The sequence below is a fragment of the Schistocerca piceifrons genome, chromosome 5, assembly GCF_021461385.2.
Source record: "Schistocerca piceifrons isolate TAMUIC-IGC-003096 chromosome 5, iqSchPice1.1, whole genome shotgun sequence".
Classification (NCBI taxonomy): domain Eukaryota; kingdom Metazoa; phylum Arthropoda; class Insecta; order Orthoptera; family Acrididae; genus Schistocerca; species Schistocerca piceifrons.
Window position 1 is genome coordinate 321643842 of NC_060142.1, and position 17374 is coordinate 321661215.

At 40.1% G+C, this 17374-nt stretch overlaps 1 protein-coding gene across 2 annotated transcripts in view; it reads right to left on the reverse strand.

Moving 5' to 3' along the window:
* Positions 1-17374, reverse strand: part of LOC124797989 (peptidylprolyl isomerase domain and WD repeat-containing protein 1) — a 120638-nt gene that overhangs the window by 20055 nt on the left and 83209 nt on the right. For both annotated transcript variants that reach the window (XM_047261168.1, XM_047261169.1), the window contains exon 10: positions 2561-2697. In XM_047261168.1, coding sequence (XP_047117124.1) covers positions 2561-2697 — 137 coding nt within the window. The remainder of the gene's footprint in view (positions 1-2560; positions 2698-17374) is intronic.

Below are 17374 nucleotides of genomic sequence, written 5' to 3' on the forward strand. Positions count from 1 at the left end.
AGTTGGATTTTTATGTTTGAGGTGTTCCTGGGGTGTCATGCAGTGGCAAAAGACGCCCTTTTGACAAGTTTCAGTTATCGCAAGTAGTCACTCAGGGTCTGCACCGCTTTGCCATGGAACTCCTCCCTGGCAAAGTTCCATGTTTTTTTGTCGACACACAATGTAGAATGAAGAAAAGAGAAAAATCTAATGACAAATTTGTCAGATGCAATGTACTTGTGAAGCTGCATTACAGTCTGGTCAAGAAACCAGATTGTGTCCAGAGTATATAGTCTCTTCTTCATGGTAAAAGCAGTTTTAAGGGAAGAACAGTTGGAAGATTCTGGAGATTCTGTCTGTTATAAAGTAAAACCATACTTCAATACGGCAGAAACCCTCACACTTGGTTCTGATGAAAGATATGAAATGGGGGCAGAAATTCTTGTGTGCATGCAAAAGCATGTTGACGATTTGTCTGTGACGGAAGTATCTTGCTTCTATGGCTATAGATGGCACAACACCTAAAGTTAACCGAAATATCAGTTTCATGGTACTTTTATGAGATGCTAAAATATTTACCTGTTTCACATGAGATTTTGCAATACACTACACTCTCTGTCAAGAGCATTTATGTGGTAAGAGTGTGAACATGAGGGAAGTGACGACTGTACTGACTCGTACAACACATTTCACCTGCAGTCATACTCTCAAACACCGCCAGTTCCAAGACTTTTAAGAAGGCATGGAAAGCAGTTATGATGATGCGCTGTATTACAGTAAAATACGCTGGATGAGTGAAAGTAAAATCCTTGAGAGATTTTTTGAACTTCATGTTTATGGTCATGAGTGGTAAGCCTACTGTAGAAATGAAAGATGAATGGTGGATAGAAGATTTAGCCTTCCTCTGTGACATTACACACCACATCAATGTGTTCCGGGTATAAACATGTTACTTTCAGAGATGTATGACTGCATTCAGGGGTTCAAGCTGAAACACTCTTTGTGGAATAGACAGCCAGGGAATGGGAACACTGCTGATTTCTCCACAGCTGTTAGCTTTAATGATGGGAGTAGAATAGAATTTTGAACAATATCAAATAATACTCATTGCTCTTCTCCAGGAATCTGAGACTTCTTTCCAGAATTTTGAAAAGTTACATGAAAAGTTTAATAGATATTTTCATTTCTCTTTTTAGTTGATGTTGACAATGTCTAAACTGAGCAACAGTTAGAACTTATAGACCTATAAGTGTGAGTGGCAGTTGCATAATAAGCTTCATAACAAAATTATTCTCATAAACTTTTTTAAGAATTTTCCACAACATAAATTTCCATGACTTCACAAGTCTGCAGCTTCAACTATGCTGATGAGTGAACAATTTTTTTCTGCAATGAAGAGAACAAAATCTACCTATTGATGTTCACTATCACACTTCAGCTTAAAAGCTTGTATTTATAGCAAAAGCTCTCATAAAGTGGTATCAGACATTGATGCTAAAGCGAAAAGCAAAATTAGTAATACTCATTCCAGTATTTAAACAATGGAAAATCCACAACGGAATGTAACAATATGATGTAAAGGATAGTTGCTACTCACTATACAGTGGAGCTGCTGAGTCGCAAAAAGGCACAACAAAAAAAGTGTCGGAAAGTTAGCTTTTGGCCAACAAGGCCTTCCTCAAAAATAGACAACATACATAGATGCGCACGCAACTCACACACACATATGACTACAGTCTCTATGGTTATTTGTATGTGAGTTGCATTTGCATCTGTGTGTGTGTGTGTGTGCACGCGTGCACATGTGTGTATGTTGTCTATTTTTAACAAAGGCCTTGTTGGCCAAAAGCTATCTTTCCAACAATCTTTTTGTTGTGCCTTTCTGTGACTCAGCATCTCCACTATATGGTGAGTAGCAACTATCATCCTTTTTTTTTTTTAGTTGTGGTCTTCTTTCCAAAGACTGGTTTGAGGACCGTCTCCAAGTTACTCTGTCCTGAGAAAGTCTCCTCATCTCTGAATAACTACACACCTACTTCTTTCTGAATCTGCTTATGTTTAATGTTTGAATAAAATGGCCACAAAATGTAAGTTGAAGTCAATTTAAATTTCTTCCTAAAATGGCATTCATCATTAGGCAGCATCAATTGCAACAAATATCATGTGTTGTATTTAGCTGCCCCTTGGCCGTCATTTCATTAGAGGAGTAAAAGAGATGCAAGTTTTATTTCACTGCCATTTCTGATTAATACAAGAGCCTCAGGAAATAAATGTGCTATTAAATACATTAATGCGTCACTATGAAGCTATACATCTCCATTGAACATTACATTACTGGCCATAGAATTAGACCGGTTGATAAAAGTTTCTTTTCTGAAGCTACATTGTTCTGACTCATCCCTCCTCTCATCACTCCGTCCATCACCATTAGCCACTGTGAGTCGGCTGGTTGCTCACTGCTATCGTGTAAGTACGAGCCAGCTTACAAGCAGTTCAGTGAACAGGCCTTCTCCAGACTAACCCACAACTGCCTCATCTTACACCAATAGAAATCAAATAATTCATGTGATAAAATGGGTACCTTGTAAACATATAAAATCGGTTTTTCTTCAATGCGGTGCAGAAGAGTATCGGGTCAGCTCGTATGGAATCAAGGGTTGGATTTTCTGATGCTTCCATTTCCACTGTAACAGCAGCTTTAGACTTTCTTCCTCTTCCCTGAAAATGGCAAAGATGATTATAAGATAAATATTCTGTGAGTAAGTGCATTACTAATCAGAATATTTTACCAACATAGCGAATACAAAATATAATTGTCTTATACTATTTTCATATCTAGCATCTGATAAGTTCTTGAAAATAAAAAGTTTTGCCACAGCTTCTAGTTAATCTGATACAAAAGACAATAGTTAAAAAATCATGATGAAAAATCAACAGTTACAATCAGAATACACATGCTACACTTAAGGAAATAGCCCATTTGGAAATTCTGTGATTGAAAAATGAAAAGTGGTGGTCTCTCTTTCAGCTTTCTTCTTCAAATCATCTGTTTATATTCTAGAGGATTTTTCTGAACCACATTTTTCTACTATTACATTCCTCACATAAACAAATTTTTAAACAAACCTTTTCACAATAGGATGTCTTCCTACTGTTGACTTTGCAAGCACAATTTATAGCTTCATCTGTGATGACACATATTTCAGTATAGCTCACATATAAATATGAAGGGACAAGTGATGAAATGTCTACTCCCTTGTCCTTTGTCTCATGTTCCTTTCCATTGCAGAATGATGACTCTGTCCTCTGAAGATAGCTTCTTGGTGAAGGGTTCATCTGGTTAATCACTTAAATGGGCTGCACCCTGAAGGAAATCTCAGCTGCTAATCAAATTTTTCTACATCATTGTCTACTACAAAGTATCTTCTTTATTCAATGACTCTTAGTCTCATAGGTAATCTGTTCAGAAAAAGTTTTACGCCACCTGCATATCTGTGAACATGTGTGTGCTTAGATTCAAGGGGAGCACAGAATGAAAGAATGCCTCACTAAACAGCTTCACTGTGAATAAAAACGAAACAATAACCACAATAAACACTGTCAATTCAAAAGAGCACATCTTTGCATATTTTTCAAGTAAAAATCCGCTAATCGATAACATGGAATACCACGCTGCACCATCCTGTGCACTGTAACATGGTTGGATCCTCCATGGCATGCTGTACACAAGGAAGTCAAGACATTACTGCTTAAGCTTTTCCCACTCTTTGACAGTCACGCTCCTGAGGTCTTACAATTTACGAGGGTTCCTGTGATGACATGCTGTGAGTTTCAGTTGAACTAATTAAATTCAGTTGAATCATATCTCCTGGGGAAAGGTGTTCACAGAGTAGAGCTTGCGTGTTTGTGCATTTGAAAGATGAAATTATTGCTGAAATGTTGACATAAGACTTTACCATAGGTGTGAAGATCATGCCCCAATATTGCACAGCCCTCAAATTATAATAGTGTCTTGAAGCACCTGACATCCATACATGATACTGGTCCAAACATGACTGAAACCACCTCTCTGACCCCATGGACTGCATGCTTGAGATAGGTATAGGTACCTGGCAGCCTCCACACTGTTTTAGAACATTCATCAAATGTCAAGCAATTTTAGCATTATTTGGTGAAGAACATGATCAAAGTGCCAATGCAGGCATTCCCCTCTCCATCTTCTTCACATGATTTTTACTGTCATTGGAAAGGAATACCTGGAGGCAAAGTTGATTGTACGGAGTTGGCTGCATACTTTGTGGGGCCAACACAGCTCTCACAGTTGCTTCCCTTTCAAGGGGAGCATACAGTATTGTTTGGCCTTCTTGAGATATCCCGGGAGCGGAAAGACTTACCTTAGGGGGAAAGAAGGGGTATACACTCGCACACACACACATATCCATCCGCGCATGGACGGATATGTGTGTGTGTGCGAGTGTATACCCCTTCTTTCCCCCTAAGGTAAGTCTTTCCGCTCCCGGGATTGGAATGACTCCTTACCCTCTCCCTTAAAACCCACATCCTTTTGTCTTTCCCTCTCCTTCCCTCTTTCCTGATGAGGCAACAGTTTGTTGCGAAAGCTTGAATTTCATGTGTATGTTTGTGTGTCTATCGACCTGCCAGCACTTTCGTTCGGTAAGTCACATCATCTGTTATATATATTCCACGTGGGAAAAATATATCTAAAAACAAAGATGATGCAACTTACCAAACGAAAGTGGTGGCATGTTGATAGACACACAAACACATACACACAAAATTCAAGCTTTCGCAACCAACGGTTGCTTCATCAGGAAAGAGGGCAGGAGAGGGAAAGGCGAAAGGATGTAGGTTTTAAGGGAGAGGGTAAGGAGTCATTCCAATCCAGGGAGCGGAAAGACTTACCTTAGGGGGAAAAAGGACAGGTATACACACACACACACACACACACACACACACACACACACACACACACATCCATCCGCACATACACAGACACAAGCAGACATTTGTAAAGGCAAAGAGTTTAGGCAGAGATGTCAGTCGAGGCAGAAGTACAGAGGCCAAATGTCTGCTTGTGTCTGCATATGTGCAGATGGATATGTGTGTGTGTGCGCGAGTGTATACCTGTCCTTTTTTCCCCCTAAGGTAAGTCTTTCCACTCCCGGGATTGGAATGACTCCTTACCCTCTCCCTTAAAACCCACATCCTTTCGTCTTTCCCTCTCCGTCCCTCTTTCCTGACGAAGCAACTGTTGGTTGCGAAAGCTTGAAATTTGTGTGTGTGTTTGTTTGTGTGTCTATCAACATGCCAACGCTTTTGTTTGGTAAGTTACATCATCTTTATATATACGAGACAGGATTTTTGTACAGATATTGACCGCGTGTACCTAAATGGTGGCAAATCAGACTTACACCCACTCTGTAATAACAACGATACATCAAGCAAGTCCGAAATGCAACTACACGTCAGGACGGACAAGAAACAACACAGAGGATGCTACCAATTTGTTAATAATACGGTCGCCAGCCTAATTATATATATATATATATATATATAGAGAGAGAGAGAGAGAGAGAGAGAGAGAGAGAGAGAGAGAGAGAGGGAAACATTCCACACGGGAAAAATATAAAACAAAGATGATGTGACTTATCATACGAAAGCGCTGGTAGGTCGATAGAAACACAAACAAACAAATACATACACACAAAATTCTAGCTTTCGCAACCAATGGTTGCTTCGTCAGGAAAGAGGGAAGGATAGGGAAAGACGAAAGGATGTGGGTTTTAAGGGAGAGGGTAAGGAGTCATTCCAATCCCGGGAGCGGAAAGACTTACCTTAGGGGGAAAAAAGGACAGGTATACACTCGCACACACACACACATATCCATCCGCACATACACAGACACAAGCAGACATTTGTAAAGGCAAAGAGTTTGGGCAGAGATGTCAGTCGAGGCGGGAGTACAGAGGCAAATATGTTGTTGAAAGGCAGGTGAGGTATGAGCGGCGGCAACTTGAAATTAGCGGAGGTTGAGGCCTGGCGGATAACGAGAAGAGAGGATATACTGAAGGGCAAGTTCCCATCTCCGGAGTTCTGACAGGTTGGTGTTAGTGGGAAGTATCCAGATAACCCGGATGGTGTAACACTGTGCCAAGATGTGCTGGCCGTGCACCAAGGCATGTTTAGCCACAGGGTGATCCTCATTACCAACAAACACTGTCTGCCTGTGTCCATTCATGCGAATGGACAGTTTGTTGCTGGTCTTTCCGCTCCCGGGATTGGAATGACTCCTTACCCTCTCCCTTAAAACCCACACCCTTTCGTCTTTCCCTCTCCTTCCCTCTTTCCTGACGAAGCAACCATTGGTTGCGAAAGCTAGAAATTTGTGTGTATGTATTTGTTTGTTTGAGTTTCTATCGACCTGCCAGCGCTTTCGTTCGATAGAGGGAAACATTCCACACGTGGGAAAAATATATCTAAAAACACAGATGATGTGACTTACCGAACGAAAGTGCTGGCAGGTTGATAGACACACAAACAAACACAAACATACACATGAAATTCAAGCTTTCGCAACAAACTGTTGCCTCATCAGGAAAGAGGGAAGGAGAGGGAAAGACGAAAGGATGTGGGTTATTTTGTTTGCCATATATATATATATATATATATATATATATATATATATATTGGAAGGAAACATTCCACGTGGGAAAAATTATATATAAATACAAAGATGAGGTGACTTACCGAACAAAAACACTGGCAGGTCGATATCGACCTGCCAGTGTTTTTGTTCGGTAAGTCACCTCATCTTTGTATTTATATATATATATATATATATATATATATAAAATGTTGCACAACAGGGGAGAAATGTTCCTGCTGTTCGATGGGAAATTTCTTGTGCTGATAACCCCTTTAGCCAAAATATGACACTGCTTGCATGATTTAAGATTTAAATGACCCTTTAAGGTAGGTTGACAACAGGGTACATAAGCAGCAATGTTCCATTCACAATTAGAGGCACAGCATGTTCTTCTGAACTTAATTCTGATTGTAAGTTTAGTTTTATCTTCTCTACATCACATGGCTGTAATTAACAATATCTTTGTGTCGAAAGAGTATAGGGAAGGTGGTTTCCAACCATAAAAGCACAAACTACACAAGTATTAGGCTAGTGCAAAACTTTTTTAAGCCATTTATTTATATTTTATCGTAGACTTTCCATTAACTTATTTTGTTTGCCATAAATTGTGAAAATGGTTTTGTAAGTAAAACCTCTGTACTACACTATGTGATCAAAAGTATCTGGACACCCCCCAAACATACATGTTTTTTCATATTAGGTGCGTTGTGCTGCCACCTACTGGCAGGTACTCCATATCAGCGACCTCAGTAGTCATTAGACATCGTGAGAGAGCAGAATGGGGCACTCTGTGGAACTCATGGACTTTGAACGTGATTAAGTGATTGGGTGTCACTTCTGTCATAGATGCTAGATTTCTATACTCCTAAACATCCCTAGGTCCACTGTTTTTGATATGATAGTGAAGTGGTAAACGTGAAGGGACGTGGACAGCACAAAAGCATACATGCTGACCTCGTCTGTTGACTAACAGAGACTGCGGACAGTTGAAGAGGGTCATGATGCGTAACAGGCAGACATCTATCCAGACCATCACACAGGAATTCCAAGCTGCATCAGGATCCATTGCAAGTACTATGACAGTTAGGTGGGAGGTGAGAAAACTTGGATTTCATGGTCAAGTGGCTGCTCATAAGCCACACATCACACTGGTAAATGCCAAACAATGCCTCACTTAGTGTAAGGAGCATAAACATTGGACGATTGAAAAAAACGTTGTGTGGAGTGACGAATCATGATACACAATGTGGTGATCTGATGGCAGGGTATGGGTATGGCGAATGCCCGGTGAACGTCATCTCTCAGCGTGTGTAGTGTCAACAGTAAAATTCGGAGGCAGTGATGTTATGGCGTGGTCGTGTTTTTCATGGAGGGGGCTTACACCCTTTGTTGTTTTGCATGGCACTATCACAGCATAGGCCTACATTGATGTTTTGCACACCTTCTTGCTTCCCACTGTTGAAGAGCAATTCAGGGATGGCAATTGCGTCCTTCAACACGATTGAGCACCTGTACATAATGCACAGCCTGTGGCAGAGAGGTTACACAGCAATAACATCCCTATAATGGATTATCCTGTACAGAGTCCTGACCTGAATCCTATGGAACACCTTTGGCATGTTTTGGAATGCCGACATCATGTTAGGCCTCACCGACCGACATCAATACCTCTCCTCAATGCAGCACTCCGTGAAGAATGGGCTGCCATTCCCCAAGAAACCTTCCAGCACCTGATTGAATGTATGTCTGCAAGAGTGGAAGCTGTCATCAAGGCTAAGGGTGGGCCAACACCATATTGAATTCCAGCATTACCGCCACGTACTTATAAGTGTCCAGACACTTTTAATCACATAGTGTATGTTGAAAAATGTTATTTGTTGACTACAAAATCAAAGGTAATCCATTCAATCTCTGGTTTGCCTAATGATTTCCTGAAACTTAATGCCAATTTGACAGTTTTATGCACTACTGATAGAAAAAACATTACATACACCTGTAGTAAACAAGTTATTTCTGGAGCTCTTAGTCTGATCTACTATAAAAATTTCTATTTTTTTCCCTAGAACAGTTTGTTTGAACTCCGCCCATGGGGCATAGTCACCTGCAAGCACCCATCATCTCACTCAGGGGCAGCCGCAAGTGTTCAGGTCGCTTGCCAGGTGGTCATACTCACTGCATTCATGCCTGGTTTCTTGTACCCCTGCCCATGAGCACATAGCCAAAGCATACGACCACGTATGACACAGTCCAACTCCCTAACTGCCAAGGCATCAGCTGTTTGTCAACCCTGTCCATCGATACCTAGCTGCCTGCACGCCGGCTTCAAGATGGAATGGCCTTTTCTAGAACTTCACATGCTATGGAAGTGTTATGAGCTGTCACAATGACTGTGACTAATGTGATGTTAAGGTGATGCTGTCATGGCAGACTATCAGCAAAGAGAAATTGCCAGTGTCTATATTATTGGTGTATCACTAACAATAGTCACAAATATTTTAGGATTATCCTCTAGAGTATATCTAGTGTTATGACAGTTTACAGACTTCTTATGATAATTACTAGTGAAACACAAGAACACAAGACAAATTAAACTTAGTGATGGATACAGATAAAATTAGAGAGGATTCTTCCCTTTCAAAATCATCATAGTACTAAAAAGTGACTGCTACATGTTGGTAATAATTGTATTTTTGTGTTGGTACGCCGTTGTAATTTGTTGTTTAAAGTCCCTAATTTTTCTATGTAATTATCTTGGAATAGACTGATCTGTGCTCCCAACAATAAGCTGTATGTGCATTTGATTAATTAATAAAATGACTTTATATTCTCTTAAAAAGACTGACAGGAGTTGTGGCATATAGCTGGCACCGTACAGTTCAGCCACATTCTACGCAACAGAGTGCTTTTCTGACCTGTGAAGATGCCCTGCACCTTGATCGCAGCTCACCTTGCCTGTGACAGCCACTCCAGTATATGAAGCTGCAACATCCACTGGATACATCCAGCACTAGCTTGTGTCCGCGAGCCGTGTGACACTAGACAACTTCCTGGTATTCTTCTGTCAGGCACTTTCATAGGACACCACCGACAGTTTGCCAGTCAGTGCAAATTCCACAGTGCCACGTATACAGTCAATACCTATGGCAGCGTTTCTCAATGCTGACTGACAGTGTACTCTGTTTGTACATTCAGGAACTGCTCTCATGTTTTTTACAAAACTTCATTAGATCACGACAGTCTAGATATTGCTTTTACTTAGAAGCTGTTTCAGTTGCTAACGGTTATTTTACATTTTCTCTGTAGTAATAAAGTTCTACTGTTGTGGCTTCTTGAACACCCTTCTCTACTTGTGGGTGCACCTCTCACAATGGGATACTATAGAGTCAATATCAAATAGGTCACGTATCCAGAAGAAATTACAAAGAGACAATAATGAAGTTTCCGCATTCACGAGATACCACGTGCTCAGAAACTGAAAAAAATCAAGACCGCTTCTGTCTGCATCATATATCGTTGTTATTATTAGTCGAGAATAATGGTGTGTGTGTGTGTGTGTGTGTGTGTGTGTGTGTGTGTGTGTGTGTGTGTGAACTAACTGAATGTAACTAAGGTGACTTTCCGTGGACAACCACTCTTTAATTGTGAAAAGTTGATGGGTATGGTTAACTACAACAACTGGAAATTTACCACTGAAATATACCTGAAACAGAGAGACATGGGACACACTTGCTGCTACTGATAATGATCTGAAGAATGTACAGAAAGCATGATAGAAATTATGCTTAACTTTTAAATTCATCTGCGTTTTCAAAACTATATAGAGCAGCAACTGCAAGAGGGGCATGACACAAGTTATAGGCAGCATTTAAAGATAAGTGTTTATCTAGTTATATTTTCTTGCTACAAAGTTAGATGTATATACCATTGACTTCTGAGAAAAATATGGAAGAGTATTTGTCAAAAACTGAGGCTTACTCCACAACTTCAAACACTGATAAGAAAAAATATAATGATTTAGTAGTAGCAACCTTGCTAAGTGGACTTCCATCAGATTTTCATATTCTGATTATGGCAATTGAGAAGGCAGGTGACAATATTGCCAGTGATTTATTATATCGGTGACTGTTTCAAGAATCAACAGAATGTGAGAGTCCTTCTACAAATGGAGCTTTAACTTTGGCATTGGCAGCTTCGAAGCTGTTCAGTTTGCACTTTAGCTTGATGAGTACAGGACAGGTTGTCAGCACTGTTTTCCATTTATGGAAGAAGCACATGTATCTTATTTGATATTCATTCAGTCATGATCATTGAAAAACCACAATTGATTTTAATAATGGCAGGGCCTGTGCAAACCAAAAACTACCAAAATTTGAAGAATAACCATGTTGTTGTTGTTGTTGTTGTGGTCTTCAGTCCTGAGACTGGTTTGATGCAGCTCTCCATGCTACTCTATCCTGTGCAAGCTTCTTCATCTCCCAGTACCTACTGCAACCTACATCCTTCTGAATCTGCTTAGTGTATTCATCTCTTGGTCTCCCCCTATGATTTTTACCCTCCACGCTGCCCTCCAATACTAAATGGTGATCCCTTGATGCCTCAGAACATGTCCTACCAACCGATCCCTTCTTCTGGTCAAGTTGTGCCACAAACTTCTCTTCTCCCCAATCCTATTCAATACTTCCTCATTAGTTATGTGATCTACCCATCTAATCTTCAGCAGTCTTCTGTAGCACCACATTTCAAAAGCTTCTATTCTCTTCTTGTCCAAACTATTTACCGTCCATGTTTCACTTCCATACATGGCTACACTCCATACAAATACTTTCAGAAATAACTTCCTGACACTTAAATCTATACTCGATGTTAACAAATTTCTCTTCTTCAGAAACGCTTTCCTTGCCATTGCCAGTCTACATTTTATATCCTCTCTACTTCGTCCATCATCAGTTATTTTGCTCCCCAAATAGCAAAACTCCTTTACTACTTTAAGTGTCTCATTTCCTAATCTAATACCCTCAGCATCACCCGACTTAACTCGACTACATTCCATTATCCTCGTTTTGCTTTTGTTGATGTTCATCTTATATCCTCCCTTCAAGACACCATCCATTCCGTTCAACTGCTCTTCCAAGTCCTTTGCTGTCTCTGCCAGAATTACAATGTCATCGGCGAACCTCAAAGTTTTTATTTCTTCTCCATGGATTTTAATACCTACTCCAAATTTTTCTTTTGTTTCCTTTACTGCTTGCTCAATATAGAGATTGAATAACATCGGGGAGAGGCTACAACCCTGTCTTACTCCCTTCCCAACCACTGCTTCCCTTTCATGTCCCTCAACTCTTATAACTGCCATCTGGTTTCTGTACAAGTTGTAAATAGCCTTTCGCTCCCTGTATTTTACCCCTGCCACCTTTAGAATTTGAAAGAGAGTATGCCAGTCAACATTGTCAAAAGCTTTCTCTAAGTCTACAAATGCTAGAAACGTAGGTTTGCCTTTCCTTAATCTTTCTTCTAAGATAAGTCGTAAGGTCAGTATTGCCTTACGTGTTCCCGTATTTCTACGGAATCCAAACTGATCTTCCCCGAGGTCGGCTTCTACTAGTTTTTCCATTCGTCTGTAAAGAATTCGTGTTAGTACTTTGCAGCTGTGGCTTATTAAACTGATTGTTCGGTAATTTTCACATCTGTCAACACCTGCTTTCTTTGGGATTGGAATTATTATATTCTTCTTGAAGTCTGAGGGTATTTCGCCTGTTTCATACATCTTGCTCACCAGATGGTAGAGTTTTGTCAGGACTGGCTCTCCCAAGGCCGTCAGTAGTTCCAATGGAATGTTGTCTACTCCGGGGGCCTTGTTTCGACTCAGGTCCTTCAGTGCTCTGTCAAACTCTTCACGCAGTATCGTATCTCCCATTTCATCTTCATCTACATCCTCTTCCATTTTCATAATATTGTTCTCAAGTGCATCGCCCTTGTATAGACCCTCTATATACTCCTTCCACCTTTCTGCTTTCCCTTCTTTGCTTAGAACTGGGTTTCCATCTGAGCTCTTGATGTTCATACATGTGGTTCTCTTATCTCCAAAGGTCTCTTTAATTTTCCTGTAGGCAGTATCTATCTTACCCCTAGTGAGATAAGCCACTACATCCTTACATTTGTCCTCTAGCCATCCCTGCTTAGCCATTTTGCACTTCCTGTCGATCTCATTTTTGAGACGTTTGTATTCCTTTTTGCCTGCTTCATTTACTGCATTTTTATATTTTCTCCTTTCATCAATTAAATTCAATATTTCTTCTGTTACCCAAGGATTTCTACTAACCCTCTTCTTTTTACCTACTTGATCGTCTGCTGCCTTCACTACTTCATCCCTCAGAGCTACCCATTCTTCTTCTACTGTATTTCTTTCCCCCATTCCTATCAATTGTTCCCTTATGCTCTCCCTGAAACTCTGTACAACCTCTGGTTCTTTAAGTTTATCCAGGTCCCATCTCCTTAAATTCCCACCTTTTTGCAGTTTCTTCAGTTTTAATCTACAGGTCATAACCAATAGATTGTGGTCAGAGTCCACATCTGCCCCTGGAAACGTCTTACAGTTTAAAACCTGGTTCCTAAATCTCTGTCTTACCATTATATAATCTATCTGATACCTTTTAGTATCTCCAGGGTTCTTCCATGTATACAACCTTCTATCATGATTCTTAAACCAAGTGTTAGCTATGATTAAGTTGTGCTCTGTGCAAAATTCTACCAGGTGGCTTCCTCTTTCATTTCTTAGCCCCAATCCATATTCACCTACTACGTTTCCTTCTCTCCCTTTTCCTACACTCGAATTCCAGTCACCCATGACTATTAAATTTTCGTCTCCCTTCACTATCTGAATAATTTCTTTTATTTCATAATACATTTCTTCAATTTCTTCGTCATCTGCAGAGCTAGTTGGCATATAAACTTGCACTACTGTAGTAGGTGTGGGCTTCGTATCTATCTTGGCCACCATAATGCATTCACTATGCTGTTTGTAGTAGCTTACCCGCATTCCTATTTTCCTATTCATTATTAAACCTACTCCTGCATTACCCCTATTGGACTTTGTGTTTATAACCCTGTAGTCACCTGACCAGAAGTCTTGTTCCTCCTGCCACCGAACTTCACTAATTCCCACTATATCTAACTTTAACCTATCAATTTCCCTTTTTAAATTTTCTAACCTACCTGCCCGATTAAGGGATCTGACATTCCACGCTCCGATCCGTAGAACGCCAGTTTTCTTTCTCCTGATAACGACATCCTCTTGAGTAGTCCCCGCCCGGAGATCCGAATGGGGGACTATTTTACCTCCAGAATATTTTACCCAAGAGGACGCCATCATCATTTAATCATACAGTAAAGCTGCATGCCCTCGGGAAAAATTACGGCCGTCGTTTCCCCCTTGCTTTCAGCCGTTCGCAGTACCAGCACAGCAAAGCCGTTTTGGTTATTGTTACAAGGCCAGATCAGTCAATCATCCAGACTGTTGCCCTTGCAACTACTGAAAAGGCTGCTGCCCCTCTTCAGGAACCACACGTTTGTCTGGCCTCTCAACAGATACCCCTCCGTTGTGGTTGTACCTACGGTGCGGCTATCTGTATCGCTGAGGCACGCAAGCCTCCCCACCAACGGCAAGGTCCATGGTTCATGGGGGGAGAATAACCATGAGGCATGAAATTTCAAGTTGATAAAAGTTATAAATGTCAGAAAATTGGTCATACAGTGAATGAGTGTAAAACTGAGAATAAACCAAATGTTGCAAGTACTATGAAAACTGAAAATAAAAATGCATAGATGGCTCTTACTGCCTCTTCACATTATGGTGATTGCAGGTATGTAGATTCTGGATGACATGAACACATGACAAATAATACTCTCTTGATGATTCAGAATCAACTACAGTTATGAAGGAAGGAAGGAAGATTAGAGGTTAATGTCCCATTGACAACAAAAAGGAAGGAATATTATAGGTTAATATCCCATTGACAACAAAATCATTACACACAGAGTACAAGCTTGCTTGTGTTATAGAAGGATAGGGAGGAAAATTGGCATTGCCCAATCAAAGGGACCAACATGGCATTTGGCTTAACTGATTTAGAGAAATCATGGAAAACCTAAATCTGGGTGGCCAAATGGGGATTTGAACTGTTCATCATCCTGAATGTAAGTGCAGTGTACTCATCACTGAGCCAACTTGTTCAGTACACAATTACAGAAGTTAGAGCAGCAGGCCTTGGGGTGATCATACAAGGCGCATTCTTCTTTAAGTTACCACTTATGACAAGAATAAACAAATAACAATTAACAAAGTTGCAAATGTTCCAGGTCTTGAATAAAATTAACTGTAGGTTAGTCAAACAATTAGATGTGGCTTAAGTTTAGTGTTCCATGGTAAAATAGTATAAGAATTACGTAGTCATTTCTGCATCTCAAGTAGGTGTCACTTATTGATTAGTTCATCATCGTGCAAATATTGTAAACAATTACAAATTGGGGCATTAAAGATTGACATCTTTGAATCATGTAAGCATACATTTACTAAAAGACAAAAATGACAGAGGGACTGAACCCAATGAACATAAAATAAGAAGCATGTATTTCTTCCATAATAGGAAAGCAGTCCTGGCAGCCTCTAATGCTTTGGACGACTTAAAGTGGTGAAGTATGTGTGTAAACTCCAACTTCTTCAACAATACGACTTACCTGAGACTGTCAGCCGATTTTCCTAGCTGGTTAGCTTGGTGCTGCAATCTCTTTTTCTCTTCTTCTCTGAAGTATATGTGCTAGGAACATGAATTTCTCAAGGCTCTTTCCACTTATAAAAATAAACAGACGTATGCAGTTTCTTTTGCTTCACTTAACAATGTATATTTAAACATCAAACTTTTATAAATCTCATTCTCCATGTAAACAAACACTGTCAAGTAAGTCTCCTCGTGTATCCAAAGGTTAGAAACAAAGTTCATTTAGACATAAGAGAATAAGCCCAAAGACAGGAAACCCTTCCCACCCCCGTTCCCCAGGATCCCTACCTCGCAGGTACTTGAGTGAGATGCCGGAGGAGGTTTGGTGTTAAATCGTCTCCTACAGAATAGACATTCCCACCTTCAACCTTGAGGTCCCTGAAGGAAAGCTTAGCAACCTTATGGAAACGGCAAGTGATTGAGAATCACACACACTAGTTTGTGAGGGTCATCTGAAAGGTGTGGTGTGTGTTTTGTGTTAGTCATGATTTATATGTTTTCGTAAAACATGCTTTTATCCACAATACCCACCCTTTTCAAAACTGATACTAACCCTCCCACCTACATCACACCTCATAAAAGGTATAAAATATTCTACACAAAGCAGAAAATCTACATACTATGTTATCACAGTTGTTTAATTAGTCATCAAACATTATATGTTCTGCTAACTTAATATTTCCTTCAATTCACTAAGAAAAATATGCATCAAGAAATATAAACTGTAACTCTGGCCCAATTATGGCGGTACATTTGCCAAAGAATAACGCAGGTGTCCTAAGGCCAGCTTAGCAAGGACAGAAACCTCGTGTAGAGCAAAAGGGCAAAAGCTGGCTTCATTATATACATTCAGCATGAGAATACTATTCCCATGATTTCAGAAATTATTTGACAAAGAAAGGGATCACCAGGCAGCCTTCACAAAAACCAGTGTTGAGGTTATCGTAATGTCACCTCGTATCATCATTATATACAAAACTGATAATGTTGGTTTCACCCAGACCTCTACACACAGGTTTGCAAAGAAATTGGTGAAGAGATTACATACTAGGATCATTCCAAGCAAAAATATGACCTAATTATACATGGAGACCATGCCGATCGAAACCGAGGGAGATAAGAGCTAACCACGTGCACCTAATATATCTTGTCCCAAGGCTGTGCCAAATGATGGAGATCGGAGACAACATGTGTGCTAATTTCCACCTGAGCAAAGTCGGGACAAGTCTGGATTGGGGACAGGTAGGTACGAATGCACTTTGCAAAATCCTACCTCCTGCATGCTCTTGCAGGGACATAAGAGCAGTACCAGAAGCACTTATGCAGACACTTCTTTAGTACCACAAGAGATTATATATGGAGGTAGAGGTTGTTAGAAGTCTAGCTGACTGTAACAAGAAAATCTCTTACCAAGTGCAATTTTGGATGACATAATCACAAATTATCACTGGTATGGTTTCTTCCATTACCTCTAAGTAGGGGATGATAGAATAGTTTAAGAATTTGAGGGAATTCAGTGCAAGAAAATTATTACAGAAGAAACACTAAAAACAACTTGGGACCTGACTGTCGTCACTCTGCCCATTAACTCAGAATTTTAACATTGCTGGGGGATATGTACAACTTTACATCTTTTACACTGTACTTTCCCTTTTCTGATCCAGTTGTAGGATCCACTAAAAATAATGTCTTGGGATGGATTACTGCTTGCACTCAGTATGGTCCTTCATATTTCTGTCTCGTTCTTCAGGGCAGAGCTTTGAAGGTAGTTCAATAGCTTTTTCATTATGTTTACTCACTCTTTGTTATGCTTTTTCAACTAAATTCTTAGAAACTATGTCCTGATTTAGTTTGTAATCGACAGTAGGTTGTTCAGGCCAATTAAAACATTAAAGGAGAGGTTTCTCCTACAAAAGCTTTGCCTATTACTTCTAAAGATGTCAACCCTGTCAAC